General features: G+C 46.4%; 2 protein-coding genes across 3 annotated transcripts; both read left to right on the top strand.

Moving 5' to 3' along the window:
- The first annotated feature begins 5,660 nt into the window (after positions 1 to 5,660).
- Positions 5,661 to 10,786, top strand: LOC148219972 (signal peptidase complex catalytic subunit SEC11C). Of its 2 annotated transcripts, none has more exons than XM_088157080.1 (6): positions 5,661 to 5,859; positions 6,530 to 6,639; positions 7,078 to 7,227; positions 8,369 to 8,488; positions 9,017 to 9,074; positions 9,479 to 10,786. In XM_088157080.1, exons 1-6 carry the CDS (start codon positions 5,818 to 5,820, stop codon positions 9,530 to 9,532), a joined length of 534 nt encoding a protein of 177 aa, XP_088013206.1. In that variant the 5' UTR covers positions 5,661 to 5,817; the 3' UTR covers positions 9,533 to 10,786. The 2 variants fall into 2 exon arrangements, with proteins under 2 accessions (XP_088013206.1, XP_088013207.1); XM_088157081.1 differs by having other exon boundaries at positions 5,760 to 5,855.
- Positions 10,787 to 13,699: 2,913 nt separating this feature from the next.
- LOC148219971 (gastrin-releasing peptide-like) lies at positions 13,700 to 17,757 on the top strand. Its single transcript, XM_088156949.1, has 3 exons — positions 13,700 to 13,838; positions 14,244 to 14,494; positions 17,316 to 17,757. Exons 1-3 carry the CDS (start codon positions 13,700 to 13,702, stop codon positions 17,367 to 17,369), a joined length of 444 nt encoding a protein of 147 aa, XP_088013075.1. The 3' UTR covers positions 17,370 to 17,757.
- The last annotated feature ends 1,119 nt before the right edge of the window (positions 17,758 to 18,876 follow it).

The following is an 18,876-nucleotide window of genomic DNA, read 5'->3' as shown; positions in this document are numbered from 1 at the left end:
TAACACTGTACACTAGCAGTCAGTGATGACATAATTACTCCTCTTTTTTACCCCTTTCCTTTGAGGATTGAGTAATGGATTAAACCTCATAAAAGCTCTCTGAGGGTTAGAAGAGAGATCATGTAGACTCCACCATTTTGCAGCCACTCTTGTGGTTGCAAACAAAGGTGCTTAACAGTGCAACCTCAAATTGCAACAGAAACTAAGGCTATATGTCTCCTCCTGTTGTGTGCCTTCCCATTCCATTCCTTCTACTCTTCAGGGAGGCAGAGAGTGTCCTGAGAGACCTCTGCCCAAATATCCAGCTGCACACAAACTGCTTAACCAGGACTGCACCAAGGCTCAGGTCCCACTTCCAAACAATGCCTCAATAAAACTGTTTTTTCACCTGCTAATATTGATTAATACCTCACCTCGGGGCATGTGGACAGTGCCTGGCTCCCAATCACCTGGCTTGGGCTGTGTGGACGTGGAGTCTTTGTGAAATAGCACCAAAATAAGTCACTGAGGCTTAGTAAGTGGGGCGGAGGGGGGAACCCACAAACCATGGGGACATGCACTCACCAGTGGGGAAGTAACAGAAAATGACAGCAGGAGAGTTCACAACAGTGAGGCAGCACGGACCTGGCCCTCCTCACTGTGCCCAGGGCCATACCAAGGCGCTTTCCAAAATGTGCAATTTGCCAAAATAAAGATGCCCTTGAGAAAGGCTGAGAGACCGGACAGAAGGAAAAATAAGGGGAAGTGGGACACTGTGTCAACCAGAGCCACCTCACTCTGTGCAATCAACCTCACAGGAAGCAAAATGCTCTGCCACAAGAGCAGTGGGCTAAGGGGAAAGGCAAGCACAATTCCAAATCCTTCCCAGGACAAGACCCGAGGCAACAGCCTGAAGTTGCACCAGGGGAGATTTAGGCCGGATATTGGAGAAAGGTTCTTGACCCAGAGGGTAGAAGGATCCCTTGAGAAGCAGTCAGAGCACCAAGCCTGATAGAATTCACAAAGTGTTGGTATACTCTGGAATACATGATTTGACTCTTGGGGATGGTCCTGTGCAGAGCCCCTTGCTCTTGGAGATGGAGCTGTGAGGATCCTTGTGAGTCCCTTCCAGCTCAGCAGATTCTGTGATTGTGTCCTGTGTGCTCCCTCACACAGGGTGTGTTCCCAGCCTGCCACCCACTGCCTCACTCTAACATGCCCCAATCCTTCACATCGTGCCATACACACTGGGGCTATGCTGTCCCTCTAAGCCCAGACAGAAATAAGCCTAATTAAGTCAATGCATTTGTGTTGTCCGGTGCATGATGCCTTTAATGAACTACCACGTGCATCTGCGTCCCTTGTTTCTGGGCATGGCACAGGTGTGCTGTGCCCACTCTTCATGGTGGCCCCAGATACCTCCCTCAGGAGCTGTTGAGCCTTGGCCTGCTTGCCTGTAGGTACAGCGAGAGTTAAACCTGGCTGGCCACAATCCCGGTACTTCTCTACACTTGTCTGGTGTTTGTACTCCTGGAGGACATTTGCAGATGCACAACTTGACCTGCCAAAGGCCCAAATGTTCTCAGTTCTTAACCTCTGTCTACCTGTGGGGAATTCAGTTTGGCAAGCCTATTTACTTTAAAAGGATTTTTATAAAACTCCGACCTTTTCAGTCTGTTAATATTACCTTTCTCAGTACACTTAGCATACACACACCACCGCCAGGCCAATAACAGCACACAGAAAAACCTATTTTAGCTTAAAACCTTTCTCAAATATTAGGCCAGTTCAGCAGTCAATTCTTTGTATTTGAATTTCAGATTATTACTCAAAGGTTATCTGCCTAGGCTCCATGAAGGGTAACTAGGAACAGCAGGGAATGGATTGACCAGAGAAATAACTACAGAACTGGTCAACCACGGAAGGCACAAGCGTTCCTGACCTACATCCCTGGGCTCTGTGTACAAAGTAGATTCTGCAGCCAGAAGTGATGTGGATGCAGGAGCACAAAAGAAGGAGCCACTTCTCATCTCATCCCTGGGTACTTCCTCACTTTGAAAAAAAAAAAAATTATTTGCTCCTCAATAGTGACCATATAAAACCTGGTTTTGATGTTGTTTCTTTCATAGTTGGGTCAAAAAGAGCTTTCCTCGCTGGGGACCATTTGAGGGCATTGCAGTGAGGCACTGCACTGGGAATGACCCAGATTCACCTGGAAAATTAACTGAAGGCACTACAGCTCTCTTCTCTGAGCCCTGGGATTCTATTTTGAAGGAAGAAATGTATTTGAAACAGTAATGTGACTATTAGCCAAATAAGCTGAGCATGGCATCCTTCTCAGATACGTCCCCTTATATGATTTGGTGGAAGACTTTATGCAGTTCATTTATTTTCTGTTCTCAAATTGTGCTATTTTGAATTCAATAGCTCTAATGTGATGGTGGGGATATGGATGCAGTGCATTATCAGCATTGCTCTCCACAGGGTCGTTCCAGTACTTGGCTGACAATGCCATACCTCTGCAGGCCAGACCAATATTACAGGTCAAGCACAACAATATTTCCTGATTTAGTGATTGTTTCTGATTTTTTTTTTCCTCTCTTCCATGGGAGAAAGGAAAGGAAAAGAGAACATTATTCGCTAAATTCAATTGAATGTTCAGATAGCTGGATCCCTCCTTCCCCTTACCCTTCTTCCCGAGAAAGAAATTATTTTCACAAATAAACTATTCCCTGAAACAAATTCACTCAGTTGAAATCCAATTAGCTCTGCAGACACCGGGTCACAGAGCAGATTCAAAATGTTGACTCATACATGTAGAAAGTGACACTGGGGTTGCAAACTGTGCCTGTAAATGAATGGGTTCCTGCCAGCTCCCAAGGCACACGACCGGACTGAGGAGAAAAGTTACACAAGACAAAAGCCACCCATGCTCCCCAGCAGCAGCCTCCAAAGCGGGGGTGTGCATCCATGGGCGTGCAGGAAGCAAATAATCTTTCTACTGTTACAAAACTGCAATGAAATACAAGTATTCAAACTATGCACAAGAGGGGTGAGCAATCCCCTAGAAAACAAAGAAGTGTCGTTCAGTATTATATATACAGGTAGCACTAACGCCTGGCTGTGTGCAAAGGTCTGGCAAATATGCCAGAATGTCAAGAGCTACATTTTCTTTGTACTAAAAAACGAGCATAATTTTCTGGCTGCAGAGCTCCAGAAGATCTAGTGTACAAATATTGAAGTCAAACATCCAGTGCAGGGGAAGATTTCAAAATACTTGTAACCTTTAATAATCGCAATCACGCAGATGGTAAAATAACAGAGCCACCAACAGAGGTGTGGGTGATTCCCAGCATCTCTGGAAAAGGAAGAAAAGCTGCTTCCTAATATGTTTCTCTTGCCTCACCACAAACAGTGGAGGAGTCCGAGTGTGTTCTGAGCTGTCAAACACCAAGCACAATCGAACCAACAAGCAAAGGAACTGCAATCTCAGAAATAAGTGTAGGTTCATGCCTCAGACAAAATAAAATCCCATCCATGTGAACAAAAAATAAACAGCTTCAATCCTCCCAGGTCTCAACACAAAGCTGCCTTCTTGCTTTTCCAAATTCGCCATACACAAACTCTGCTTGCTACAGAATTAGACTTTACCACCTCGATTTCCACTTTTAATTCTCTCCAGGTAATAGAAAAGTGACCAGGTAATAGAAAAGTGTCAAATATTTACCGTTAAATGCAAACATAATTAAACACTAAGTAAGGATTAAATCTATTCTTCTTTAGGAGGAATCTGGGTGTGATACACAGTGTTTTGGAGCAAAAGCTCTTTCCTTGTGTTTTTTTCATATTGATGCAGATGATACTCAGCATTAATATAATGATAGAGATTTTCTTCTAATAGCAAAGCAAATTTAACACATATGTTTTTGACAAATTGTTTTTAATTGCCTATGAGTTAGTGGTCTGAACCCTAGTGTAAATTACTGCTGTGTTCTATGAAGTTTTTAGAGACTTTGTTAGTCTCCCTTATGTTGATTGTACAGCCTGATAATTTTGCCCAATCACCATTTAAAATCTCTCTTTTCTCAGGGTTTTTTATAAAATAAGGGCAAGCAGATTTGTACACAAAGGCAAGCAACTCTATTGAAAAAATCTGTCCAAATAGTATGGTATGAAAAACCTACTCAGAGGAATTGCAGAAAACCTTTTGCTGGGCAAGAGTCAATACATAATTTCAGTGGGCAGATCCCACTCATACAGAACACTTAACTTTGTTACACACCTTTTTAATTAAACTCTTAATTGCACAAAGAAAATTCAGAATCTTTTCACCACCTTTGAGTGTGCTCTTGTGTATTTTCCTTTTATCTTAGTAATTACTTCTGAATACTACATCTGCTCAAAGGTGAGAGTAGCAGATGCTTTTCCCTGAGTACTTAAAGGATAGAAGAGAACTAACCTGAAATCACGTAAACTTAGGGGAACTCCTGTGTAGCAAGTAACATACTGGTGTCACTGGAAGAATCATCAGGTGAGGTGAAGCATCTTATCTAGATCGTGCCTAGCTGGTGTCCTCGGAGCTTTCTTTCCAATTTGCCATTTCTGTTCATTCCTGAGAGCATCACACCTTCCCCTGTGATCTAATGCCAGTTCTGCCTCTCTTAGTCAGTCCTAGTCTTGCCCAACTGTTTACCAGCACTGAAGTCCAGGTAAATTTCTGGCAAATTACAAAAACACCGCTCTGGTCAGTCAGTTTCCTTCCATTTATCTTAGTAGCACTTCCATGTGTTCTCTGCTCTCCCATTCTCAGTCTTCAGGGGGAAATTTTAAACTTGGTGAATGCCTGACTCGGTTCGGGCCGTTTAATTCCCAGGAAATCAGGCTCTGGGCTCTGACCTGTATCTGTGTGGCTGCTTGCTGCTTCAGGCTCATGCAATCATTCAGTGACCAAGTGGCAATGGGTGTGAAGTCTACCTGTGCTGCTGGGGGTCTGACCCGCAGGCAGGCACCCTCTGAGCAGCCCCGGCCCATCCCTGCCGGCCGCCGAACCTGCGGAGGGCACCGAGGGGCTGCGGCTTTTCTGGGCATCTGTGCTCTTCTCTGATCGAGGCCGTGTCGCGGTCCCTGAGCAAACACTGGGATCGCGGCCAGCTGCTGCCATGAAATGATTCCGCTCACAGCCGGCGAGGACCGAACTGCGACGCCCTCTTTGACGCCTTCGCCCCACTCCGCCCTCACGGCCCCTCACGGCCCCTCACGGCCCCTCACGCCGCCCCCGCCCTCAGCACAGCGCCCCCTGCCGGCCGCCCCCGCCCTCAGCACAGCGCCCCCTGCCGGCCGCCCCGCCCGCCCCTCACAGCGCCCCACCTGCGCAGAGCCCGCGCGCCCCGCACAGCGCCCCCTGCCGGCCGCCTCGCCCGCCAATGAGCTGCGCACACGCAGCGGCGGCCCCAGGGTGCCCGCCGCAGTCGCCTGACCCCAAACTCTGCCCCCCTCACGGGACCCCGGCGCAGCCGTCCCGTGTTTCTCGGGCGGGCGCGGCTTTTCCCGCCGAGCCGAAGGGTCTGAGCCTTCGCCGACGGTCCTCGGTACAGCCAGTTGCTCAGGCACCTTCAGGGGCAAGAAGCAAGGGGCCTCTCCATCAGGACCTTTCGCCGCGGTGCCTCCGGGAGTTGTAGTTCACCTGGCCGTGGAGGCCCTCTGTGCGTCAGCAGGGCGGGAGAGGAAGGAGACTACAGATCCCGGAGAGCAGCGCGGGTCCCGCTGTCATCGCTGTCGCTGCGCTGGGGGCGCGGGTTTTGCTGGCCCAGGAGCGGCGGGATCCGCGGCGGCGCCGCCATGGATCTGTTCGGGGACCTGCGGCGCATGAACAAGCGGCAGGTACCGGGGCTGGGCCCGGGGCCCCCGCCGCTCTCACCCCTCGCCCAAGAGCGGGGCTTTTCAAACACCAGCGTGCAGGCTCCTTCCCACCACTGTCCCGTGTGCTGCCGAGAAAAGGAGCAAAAAATGAAGGAGCGTGGTTGGTGAAAGCGCATCCGCTGCTAGAAGGGCTGGCGGAGAATTTGGGGGCAGAAAATCAAATCTGTGATTTTCTAGATAAGAAATTTCAGCATGATAGTAGCAGGAAATGATCTTTGTCGTCTCTCGCGTCCTACAGCTCCTCTTTTTAAACAAAAGTCACTCTCAGAAAGTCAGCCTCTGCTGATAGTCCGGTGTTCCACATGTCCCTTTCGGGTATTTCTGAACTCCGGAGGGAGTCGGGGCCTTGTGACCAAACCAGGTTTGATGGTTTGCCAGCTCGCTTCCCCAGCTTTATAAGCCTTTATCAGAGTGTTTGCCTCTGTCACTGACACACAGGAGTGGCTTAGCCACGACTAAGGCACACGGAGGATTCCAGCTTTATGCTGCACTTCTGTGCCACCAGACTCGTGTTGGAATAGGATTTTAGCGTAAAAACCTAGAATTTGTGGTGCACTTGAGTTGAAGTTCTATGTTGTGCTTCTAAATAAAATACAGTACTTTTAAAAAGCAATTTTCTTGTTTCACACAGCTATATTACCAAGTCTTAAATTTTGCTATGATTGTGTCTTCTGCCCTAATGATCTGGAAAGGCCTGATCGTGATCACTGGCAGTGAGAGCCCCATTGTTGTGGTGCTCAGGTGAGTCGATGGAAAGCCTTTCTGCTGCAAGTCCAGGTATTGTTTTGCCTTTTGTCTCCTCCTCGTTCCCCTTGGATATATTTGAATTTGAAATCTCTCCTATTTAAAGAAAGACTCAAACACTTTCTCCTAGCTGTGTTTGGGCTCTGGCAAAGGTCACGCTGTCAGTAGCCATGGCTCAGTTTCCACTGAGGTTTGTAGGAGCAGTAAATGTGTGAGACCTTTTAACATCCAAGTTCCTTCACTTCATGGGTAAACTCCTGCAGATTGCTCTCTGGGATTTGGGTTCTGTTAAAGGTCTGAGCAGTGTTACTGAATGGGTGAAGCTACAGATCTCAGTTAAAATTGTGGGTTTATCTGTGAGAATTAAATGTTCTTTGATTTCATGGTGTTTCTTTCATTTATGCCAACAAACTGTCTCTTTCTTGTTGTTTGTAGTGGCAGCATGGAACCGGCTTTTCACAGGGGAGACCTGCTATTCCTAACAAATTTCCATGATGACCCAATCAGAGCTGGTGAAATAGTTGTTTTTAAAGTTGAAGGCAGAGACATTCCAATAGTTCACAGAGTTATCAAAGTACATGAAAAGTAATGCAACTTGGCATTTTTTTGTTTGTAAAGCTCCTTTCCTTCCCCATGGCTTTCAGTGACAGTTTAATTGTGATTTAGTGTGTGAGGAAGGCAAGTGAGGATAAGCAGTGAGAGAGAACTCAGCTGTAGGATATGATCCACTTCTCTCCCCAGTTCTGTGCCACACTACTCGAGGGTCTGAGATCTTTCCCTCAGCAAAGCTGCTCAGGATTGCTATGACCAGGAGGAATCCTGGCAGCAGGAATGTGCATGGGAGCAGAATCCACTCTCTGCTGATGGTTGTCCAGTTAGAGTTTTAGTTACAATAGCAAGTTTTTGACAGAAGGTAGAGATTCAGGATCAGGGTGCAGTCTGACAGAGTGTGTGAGCTTTGCTAACTGAAGTTTTCCAAATTTGACTCAGGATAAAAGAAGAGATTCTTCTTATTCTTGTGTCTCTTGGCCACACTGCCCACAACAATTCTTGCTGAAAAGCAGCAGGGAGAGGGCTTGGTTTGGCCTTGATTGCAGATGCCTCCTCTGCTAAACACTTCCTTCCAAACCACTGTTCTGCTCCTAGTTCTGCACAGTGAAAAGCTAAGCTGGAGGTGGCAAGCACTGGCATATTTGCTCCATGAACTGAAGGTGTTTATTTCTTGAGTAATATCTGTTCTTCCATGCTTTTTTAAAATTCCCAAGAATCGCCTGTTTATTTTTTTTATTATTACCTAATTTGTCTTTATGAGAACTCCTCATTTCTTGATATCAGTACTTGAGCAAAATTCATTTGCACACTGTAAGCTTAAGAACTTTATTTGAGTTTGTGTTCTGTTGAAAATGCAAAAAAGCACACAGGACTTTTGTGGAGGAAGTTTAGTGCCTGGGTGGATAATATCCTTTTCATGTCCACTGTGTAATTGCTTACATCAATTGACAATCTAGGAGTGTTGTAAAAAACGTTTCTTGTTAATACCTGTTGATGGATAAAGTCAGTAAAGTCTGTAATGTTAATGATTTAATGGTGCTTGTTCAATAAGCAGGGCTGAAAGCAAACATTGTTATCTAATCTTGTAGCACTTTTCATCCTCATTTGCTTTGTAGATGTTAATTGAGATTTTTAAATTAAGTGCCATTTAGTTTATCACCTCATTGCCTTCTAGAGGAAATGGGAACATCAAATTTCTGACTAAAGGGGATAATAATGAAGTTGATGATAGAGGCTTGTACAAAGAAGGTCAGAACTGGTTAGAGAAGAAAGATGTTGTTGGAAGAGCAAGAGGGTAAGTAAAGCAAAATGCTCTTAAATCGGTTCTGCTGTTGATACAAACCGGATCTGATGTATTTTTAAAATTTCTTAAATAGAATTGTAATTAAAAAGAGAACCTGGAAAAGTTGCTTCCTATAGTGCTCCCACTGATCCCACTGATATGGAGTGTGGGGGATAAAAAGGACATTTAGCAAATAGTTCATCTGAAAATACAAAATTAACCAGCTTCTCCTTGTAATGGCTGGAAATTCCTCATAAACTGTTTTGGCATTCCACAGGAATTTTATGAAAGGTTTGAGGTTTTGACTTTGTCCTCTTCTCCAGCTGAGCTGAAATATCTTCACATTTTCTCAGATAACTTTGATTAGGGAAAAGGAATGAATTTTACTTCCTGTTCAGATCTGCATTAGTCACAGGCATAAATGATGGGATTGCACTGAAATAGTCCATTAAAATAACATTAAAATACTTCCATGTAATATTTGTGGGTTAATTTTGCATTTATCAATTCAATTAACAATTGTTAATTTATCAATTACAGGTTTTTGCCCTATGTAGGAATGGTAACTATAATAATGAATGACTACCCAAAATTTAAGGTATGTGTACTGACATCTTGAATTCTTGAATTGTTAAAATAACAAGTACAGACAGGAAGAACCTTGCCTCCAAACATACACGTTAATAAATTTGTGTCTGTGGTTTGGTGCCTAATGTAGGATGAGCTGGGTTTCCCTGCTTACTGTTGGACAGTAGAATTTGTTGTTTGTAATTAGTTGAAAACGTGTAATTTATTAGAATTTTGTTAGTTAAGCTTATCCAGTTGTGCTGCCTGGTTATGATGAATTTGATCACTTTACAATCTTCCTGCAATTCTGTAGGAGCAGAGCTCTGTAGTTATGGAAGGTGTGGTATTTTAAGTGGGCACCTTTAGAACAGTTTGTGCTTTCAGAGCTCAGTGGAGAGCAATGGTAACGAGTCTGTGTTCTGTGTTTCTTTGCAGTATGCTCTCCTGGCAGTGATGGGAGCATATGTACTGCTCAAACGGGAATCCTAAACACAACAACACAGGCAAATATACAGGGGGAAAAACTAATATATTTCAGATGGTTTCATTTCTGTATACGGTTACAAAACTGTGCAAGCTTTTGTCTTGTCTAAATAAATGACACCTAATGAGTGAAGCTGTTGGCTGCTGGCTCATTACAAAATTCCATCTTTACCACCTTCTACAGACTGCTCTCAGCTAGCCTGGCACTGGTTTGGAGGGCTGTCGTGCTGGAGCAGCTAAGGGCTCTCTCACCGTGCCACAGTGGGTTTTCTTGTCTGCTGCTGCATCTGAACCCACTTTTGCCCTCCTGTTTGTTTTGGGGGTTATTTTTAATCTGTCAGTGCCCTCTTTTCTCCGCCATACTAATTGTTTGGATCAGTGCTTGTAAGGACAGAATCTCTGAACAGGTAGCAAGTTCTAGGAGTTTAGTCACACTTATGCCTAAGTCGGCTGGCTGTGGCTGACAAAAACAGACGAGGAGGGGACTTTCACTCTGCCTTGGTACTGAGCAGTGGGGACTCGGAGCTTTTTCCCTGAATTTGAAATTTGCTCCTTCGTGGGGTAAGGAAAAAAGCCCAGATGGCCTGATTTTTAGAGGCCTGGTTCTTAGGGACTGTGTGTATTGCTAATGTTCAGGCTGTTGACGATTCTGCCTTTTGTGTTCTTGCTCTTAAACAAACCTAACAAAAGGGTTTTCTGGGGCTTTAATAACACTCATAAATTACTGAATGAATAGCACAGTAGTACACTTCAGGGATATTGCCGAGAAGGGGCCAGAACTCTTATGCCAGTTTAGAGAATGTATTATTCTCTCCTATCATATAACACCTGAATAGTGTTAAACATAAAATTGATTTTTCATTTAAAAACTTACCTGATGACTGTCTTTTATGAAATTTGGTATTTTTCTCTTACCTTCAAATGTCAGTGTTGCAGCTTCAACAAAGCAGAACTTGTTTTCCTTGCTGGCTTTGTTTTTGTAGCTTTGATAAGGAACAGCATGATGCTTTTTTCCTCTGGAGTTCTGTTTCTTCTGTAATCCCTTACTTCTGCAAAAATACTCTATTATACAATAATGACACCTTTTTCTGTTGTAACAGCTCATGCTCAGCAGACAACTGCTGAATTTCTCCAAGTAATATTACTTCTTTTGTGTCCTATTAAGCAGTTTTCACATCCAACTGTATTATAAAAATTACTTACTTTGTGTCAAATTGTATAGAAATAAAATTGAGTATAATAAATGGCATGGCAAAATAATGTTGGGATCCTTAATGCAGTCTTCCTGGAAGTGTATCCTCCCAGTTAAGAAAAAATGATGTGTTTTTTGGAGACAGTGTGTGTGGAGTAAGATTTTTTTTTTTTTTTTTTTCTCTTGGTATTGCTGAAATCCAGATTTATGCTGTCCACCTACCCCAGTGCGAGCACAGTCAGCTCTGACTTGGAGAGTGCAGTTGGACATTTTGCATCTGGCCAATGTGACACTGGGATCCAGTCCCAGGAGTGGCTCAGAGCTGTGCTGGGGGGATCAGAGTGGGTGTTAAGAAGCATTTCCATACTGAGGGGGTGCTCAGACCTGGAGCAGCTTCCCCAGGCTCAGCATTCCAGCAGCACTTGGACAACGCCCTTGAGTGTCTGGGCAGCCTGGAAGGGCTCAGGCTATTGGGCTGGATGGTCTCTGTAGGCTGTTCTGGTCCACAGGCATGTCCATAAATGCTTCCATTTGAATTCTCCAATTATTGAACCCCTCCACCACAAAAATCTTAAACCCAAACCTGTGGCTGCCACAGCAGCCTGGCACATGTTAAATATGCAGTGAGCAATCACTGTGGTCAAGCTTCAACTGTCCCAGGGCTTCCCAAAATGCAGCACAAACAGTATCAACTATCATACACCGGGCTTTATTAAATAAATGTTATTATTTCATATTATTCAGCCTCTGTAAAGTTGTGGAGCTCTCTTCTGAGAAATGTCTTCAGTTCTTCAGGGAGCTGTTGCTGCACTGAGTCGATGTTGAGGTTATTTGCAGAACACCTGCCCTGAGTGTAGGGTGGAAATGCTGGAGATTAGTGTATTCAGCATCTTCAACATTTACAGAGTATTCCTCAGTGATCATGCCTGTTATTACGTTGGAGATAGTCCTCCACCAGTGTTTGTTCTGTATGTGCGTCCTGGCTGTGTCTAACACCGGGATCCCTACAAAGAAGATGATGAAAGGCACACCATTCTTATATTATCCCTTTTTATAGCCATCAAATGTGCGTTGCTGATAGAACAATGATGCTTGTCTAAAATGTAAAGGAAGCAGATTAAAGAGTGTTATCGTGGTAATAGCATTTAAAAACCATTCGTGTTTTCCTGCCGTGAAGCACGGCAACGTTTTGCTTTGCCATGGGTATATGAAAAGGGGAAGGGTATTTTAAAACAGAGACTTGCTTCTTGACGTTCAAACACAGATTGATGTTACCAGGCTTCTTCTTAAAGAGAAAGATTGTCTTGAGTGAGTTGAGTCACTCTCAGTTCGTAACATCCTTTGGTTGTACCTGGTTCCTTTTGTATTGTGGGGGGTCCAGAATAATATTTCCCTATATTATCAAGTTATTTATTTTTCTTAGAAGGGTAATAAATTAAGAATTAGAATAAATCCTTATAAACAAGTAATTAAATAAGAAAGACATAGCACATATACAACATACGAGAAAGGTTTATTTGTTTGCATTGTATTTTCAGTAAAAGAGATTTGGGACTACCAGGCAACAAGGAACTGAGTAAGAACTCATGTTTGGTTGGCTTTGGTGTTGTTTTCTGAAAATGGACAATTTCCTGAATTTTTCAATTTCCTGCTTTGATTGTTCCAAACAATTAGAAGTTTCTCTAGATGGCAATATTTTATTTGATCAGCTGTCATTCAGCACAGAGCACGTCTCTAGCTGTCTTGCAGAGTGCACATTGAAACTTCAAGCATCAGAATACTATTGTGAATTAAGCAGGAATGCATAATTAATAACCAAAAGAAAAGAATGAATCACATTAATCAGTAAACGAAAACGAAACAAGGGAGCAATTTGGCTCAGTACAGCAGGATACACAATTGACTTCAAAAGGAATTGTACAAGAGTTTGCCCAGAAATTATGTTAATTCACATCCGTGGGAGCTTCCAGTAGGGATAGTTCAGTTCTAGTCATGTGGGGCTAGCTGGAGGAGCTGGCGGGTTCCTTACAGTCAGCTCTGCTCCCTGTATATCCCACGTCCTGCCATAGTTCTCTAGACAGCAAAATTATCACGTAAACTGTCCCCATTACACGTGGCTTCATCCTGTCCCTGCTGTTCTCCTGGGTGACAAGTGGCGCATCAGGACTTCACATCTCCTCACGGCTCACCCACCTTCACTGCAGTGAAACCACTTTCTGTATTCCCCTTCAGAGCGTTTCCAGGGCTGCACTGTCTCCATCTTTTCCCTGCACTGCCTCTTCAGTCTGGAATTCTTTTCATCCGTTTTCTACAAAGTTGGCCAGTTGCAGGTACCGCAGGGTGCTGCGAAGTTTACAGGTTCCCTGTGCAAGGAAAGCAGCAAGTCCCGTAAATGCGCTTCCACTTTACTGTCACTTGTGACAGGAAATTTAGGCGATACTGGAAATTAAAGTAAGCTCTTTGCACGAGGTTTTCTGTTCCAGTGAGGGACAGCGAGACCCTTTGCCCCAAGTGCAGCCGAGCCGAAGCCCGCACGGTGCGGTCCCGCAGTGCGGGGGTGACCTCGGCCCCTGCGGCTCCCGGCTCCCCTCAGCGGCCCCTCCGCGCCTCGGGCCGCCCTCTGAGGAGCTCCGGGCGCCGCCGGCAGCACCGCCCCGACGTGCCCCGGGCCGCCCCCAGCACCGACCGCCGGCGAACGGAGCGGGGGAACGCGAACCTGTGGGACGCGCCCGTGTTGCGAAGGTAACCGAGAGAGCGAACGGCCCCCCCGCCCAGGGCAGCGCCCGGGGCCGGCGCCGCCTCAGCTCCCCCCGCGGGGCGGGGAGCGGGCCCGTGAGGAGGCGCCAGGCGCGGGGGCTCCGCTGGCGCCGGGCCCGGCTCCGGATAAATGGGGGGCGGCGGCGGCGGCACTCGGGAGCCTTGGCGGAGCCGGAGCGGAGCGCGGCTCGGGGCAGCAGCGGCGGCACCCGCAGCAGGGCACGATGCGGGGCGGGCGGCCCGCGGCGCTGGCGCTGCTGGCGCTGGCGCTGCTGACGGCGCAGGGCGGAGCGGCGCCCCTGCAGCCCGGCGGGACCCCCGCGCTCACCAAGATCTACCCTCGCGGCAGCCACTGGGCTGTGGGTAAGTGCGGTTTAGCTCCTGCCAAGGCAATGGAACGCGCGGTTCCCGCGTCCCGTGTCGAGGCAGGGTAAGTCTAAAACCTACAGCTTCTCCGTCCACTTTTATTCCAGCAAATCTTGCCAAGCGCCTCTCTCTATCTCCAGGCAAAGTACTTGGTTATCGCTGCCCCTTTCTCAGCCGCTTTTCTCTAACAGTGTAACACAAGAGACAGAAGAAATTAATTGTATGTGACGCTGACAAAATCTTCAGTCCCAGTAGTGCTACAATTTGACACTATCTATCCCCTTCCCTTCCCTTCCCTTCCCTTCCCTTCCCTTCCCTTCCCTTCCCTATCCCACTGATGCTTGAACAATCAAATCTCTACCAGTTTTGGTTAATTTTGTGCTATTTTAATTGTTGTTACAGGACATTTAATGGGGAAAAAAAGCACTGGAGATTTTCCTTACGGTTCTGAAGAAGAAAACAAGACACCATTTTCAGCATTACCTGACAATATCAAGCAGCTGGAAGAGTATCTGCAATGGGAAGAAATCTCAAAATACTTGCTAAGGCTGCTAGAAAGGAATGAAAATAAAAGTGGTCACTTTTTAAAAGGAGGGCTTCCCTGGTATACCAGGAACACCTGGGACACAGATGACAATAACAGTTGGAAACACGTAAGTAAGATAAAACCTGTAAAGATACTCCATGTGTTCAGTTTTTGGTTTACAGTAACATATCAGATTCCTCTAACTGGTGGGTTGTCCAGAAAAGCAGCAAAAATGCATCTCATGCATTAGACACTGTGCAGTAAGACTCTGCTCTTGATTACAGATTATCACTCACCAATTATTTTTGATGACTTCGTTTGCTGCCAGGCATAAACACGGCATGCATTCAGTAGACTTTAGTGCCTGGGTTCCCTTCGAGCTGCTTGGTTGGGCCATTCTTTTCTTCATGCTTAGGTGATCACCTGGCAGCACAAACTGCCCAGCAAAGCCAAGACAGTGTGAAAAATGAGTGTGAGGGCAGAAGGAACCACATCACACTGACTGTCCCCTTCCATCACCATTCAGGATGTTCTGCCTTGGGCTGAATAAAGCCGAGGGCTGTAGAATTTTCTCTGGTCCCAGGTTTGTCCCTTTTGTCCTTTGCCTTTCTTCCAGCCCATGGTGCTGGCTACTGCTGTGGTCATTCCTGGGTTTACTAAAGGAGTCTGGGACTACTGATAAGCTGCCCCTCCTCATCCCTCAAGTTAGTGTCCTTCCAAGTGCTGTTGCACAAGACAACAGGGTTTTGGAATAGATTAATCCCTATTCTTTGGCGAAATCCTATAAAATACACTGGGAAGGATAACAGTGAGGTTTTACAGAAAGTAATCGGGGTGTAATGCAAATCACAGGATCTACAAGAAAACTCCTTTTCTTACAGTGCCTCAGGCACAGTCATGGTGACAAAGCTGCAGAATTCTTTTGGGTGACAATGAAATAGAATAAAAAGATTAATACGCCCCCTTAAAGACATAACTGGGAAGATTTTTCCTTCCCGTATTCTACTGCAATATGATGTCATTAGTATTCCTGGACTAAGTGATGAACAAATTCCATTATTTAATGCAAAGAGGGAAATGTTCTGACTTCTAAAAGTAGCTGTCAATAAATCCTATTTAGGAAGGCTGGAAGTTGCCTCTGGTAAGTGGAATCATATCCATATGTGTGTACTTTCACCATAAATTAATATCCACGTTTCTGTGGTCAGACATTGAGCACCCTTATGTTATAATGAGGTTATTGCCTTAAGCATCCAGATTTCTGCAAAGATTAGTAAAAAAGCTCATGTTCTTCCTGTGACTAAGAGGACAACTTATAGAACCTCATTTGGCCATAGAACCTTTGATTTCCATCATTCAAGAGTTTCTTTGTCTCCACCCTGAAGTAAAATCTAATGGAAGTAGCTGTAGCTGTGCTTTCCTGCTGTTGGACACAAATACCTGATGATACACACCCTAGATAGGATATGATGACCTGTTTTCCCCTTGGCTTCAAGAAAGCACCCGAAATTTAAGGTATTTCTGGGATCTTCCTTCTAGATGAAGAAAACATGAAGATCAAAAGGAATGTGCTTTACTCTTTTGAGGGCTGTGATAGTTTCCTAAACATTTAAATAATGAGAATTATTTTTCTTTAAAAAGTTATTTTGATTAAAAGAGGCCTTATTTATAAAGGTAGAACTCTGATATATGGAATGTGGGATTCGTGTGCATAGTGGTACAAATGCATAAGTGGCCTTTAGGGATAGAATGTGTAGATTCATCAGGATGTGAGGGATTTCAGGTGCACATACTTTGGTGAGACAACACCTTGGGGTAAGGTGCTGCAGTACCACAGCTGTGGAAGGTGTCCATCCACAGAAGAGGATTACCAGGTGCAGGAAGCATCCAGAAAATTTGTCTTTGGCATGAAACACTTTTCCAGGCATATTTCGTGTGAGTTTGGAACAGAAACTTGTTCTAGGAGGAACCAGCCACCAAAACTGCAGCGGGTTACTGTTCCCTGTGCAGTGGCCTGTTGGAGACTGATACTAAATGTGACCGAAGGAAGGGAAATGATGAACCCTGCTGCCATCTTCTGGAATGGCTGTCCCAGGAGCACTGGGCCACCCAGGGCTGCAGTTCCCGTGCACTGACAGAGATGCCGGCCACGAGGAGTCTGTGTCTGCACACAGCAAAGACTGGCTGTGCTGGGAACAGACAGGCTCCAAGAACTTTGTTTCATGGATGCTTTCAAATTTAGCCGATTTAATTCAAAGCTGGAATTTTCAGTTTAAGATCAGGAAGCCCCAAAGCTAGAAGTAAATGCAGGTAAGTACAGGTAACTCAGTTCAGGATCTTTCTTAGTAGCCCAAATCATCCCGTGCATCACCACTGATGCTCACACTGGGCTGTACATTTCTTAAGAAGAAAGGAATTCTTTTTAAAGGACTCACCCAGAGGAGGAAAATGGCTGTAACACACAAACAGTAAAAAAATGGAAGAGGTGAGCCTAATGCTTCTTGGAGTTTGGCTTAGGATAGTGCACCTGTGTTATTTTGTTTTCAGTTATACCTTGCCTGCTCTTTATTCTCTGAATAAATTACAGTTAATGTAGTTAAAGAGGGTGCAAATCTCTCCTGCAAGTTGGATTAAGTGCAAAAGTAAGTTGGAAAATAAACTTTAAATTGTTTCTATTACTTGGCTTTTTCATACTAATGAGACAGGATATAAATGAGATGGCACATAGAATTATTTGAGAGAATGACTTTCCTCCTACTTTGGCAGTTGGTTATTACACTAACCAAGACAAATGGGGTCTGTTTCAAAAAGATTATTAGGAATATGTTTGTTATGTGAATGCACAGAGCACATATCTGTTAGGCTTATTAACTTACAGTAGGTTTATTAACTTAGTGAATTACTTTTTTCAGGACTGGTCTATAAATAATATATTTCTCTTTTATTAGATGATGGACTATCTGCTTCAAGTTGTGAATATGAAAGAGAGCACTCCAAGCTGAAAGAAGATCACTAAATCATGAAGAAATTAAATACTTTCTGTAAGAGACTATATTTCACAAGCACTTGATTGTATCAGATAATCAACAAGGTCACTTTTCTGTACACAAGAATTCTTTTGTGTGAAGTACATATTTAAATACACATATTCTTGTATGGTTCAGCAAGAACTAAATCCTCTACTTCATTTTCAAGGTTTCTTTTTCTCATTTGAATGGCTTTGAGATATTGAGATGTATATATATCTATATATCTATATATATAGATATATATAGAGAGTAACGGAAGGGTCTTCCAATTAATTATATGACTTACTTATCGAATCATTTAATCTCTTAGTTCTGAAGTACATGATATTGAAACATTCGCAATAAAAAGTACCAAGAAAAAGGCGGAGTTTATGCTTTTATTTGAGCTAAGCAGTGAAATTCTCTGTGTAAAAGCCAGTAGCAAGGGCCGCTGCCTTTCCAGGACAGGGCTTGTGGTGCACTTTGAGCCGCTCTGCTGAGAGCCTCCGTGCCCCGTGTGTGCCCGGGAGGTGCCGCTGCCGCTCAGCGCTGCCCCCGCAGCCCCGGCCGGCTGCCGGCGGCTCCGCCGTGCGCCGAGCGGAACGGGCCCAGGACGAGCCCCGGCCGCCCGCTCCCGCCGCCTCCGGCAGGCGGCGCCCTCGGCCCGGCCGTGAGGGGAGCGCTCCCGTGAGCTCCGGGATCGGCCGTGAGGGGAGCGCTCCGTGAGCTCCGGGACCGGCCGTGAGGGGAGCGCTCCCGTGAGCTCGGGCCCCGGCCGTGAGGGGAGCGCTCCCGTGAGCTCCGGGACCGGCCGTGAGGGGAGCGCTCCCGTGAGCTCGGGCCCCGGCCGTGAGGGGAGCGCTCCCGTGAGCTCGGGCCCCGGCCGTGAGGGGAGCGCTCCCGTGAGCTCTGGGACCGGCCGTGAGGGGAGCGCTCCCGTGAGCTCCGGGACCGGCCGTGAGGGGAGCGCTCCGTGAGCTCCGGGACCGGCCGTGAGGGGAGCGCTCCCGTGAGCTCTGGGACCCGGCCGTGAGGGGAGCGCTCCCGTGAGCTCGGGCCCCGGCCGTGAGGGGAGCGCTCCCGTGAGCTCTGGGACCGGCCGTGAGGGGAGCGCTCCCGTGAGCTCCGGGACCGGCCGTGAGGGGAGCGCTCCCGTGAGCTCTGGGACCGGCCGTGAGGGGAGCGCTCCCGTGAGCTCCGGGACCGGCCGTGAGGGGAGCGCTCCCGTGAGCTCTGGGACCGGCCGTGAGGGGAGCGCTCCCGTGAGCTCTGGGACCGGCCGTGAGGGGAGCGCTCCCGTGAGCTCGGGCCCCGGCCGTGAGGGGAGCGCTCCGATGAGCTCTGGGACCGGCTGAGCCCCGGCCGTGAGGGGAGCGCTCCGATGAGCTCCGGGACCGGCCGTGAGGGGAGCGCTCCCGTGAGCTCGGGCCCCGGCCGTGAGGGGAGCGCTCCCGTGAGCTCCAGTACCAGGTGAGCTCCGTGGCTGCGGCTGTTTGCTGTA

The sequence above is a fragment of the Sturnus vulgaris genome, chromosome Z, assembly GCF_052056855.1.
Source record: "Sturnus vulgaris isolate bStuVul1 chromosome Z, bStuVul1.hap1, whole genome shotgun sequence".
NCBI lineage: Eukaryota > Metazoa > Chordata > Aves > Passeriformes > Sturnidae > Sturnus > Sturnus vulgaris.
This window is presented reverse-complemented; position numbering and strand designations above follow the sequence as displayed.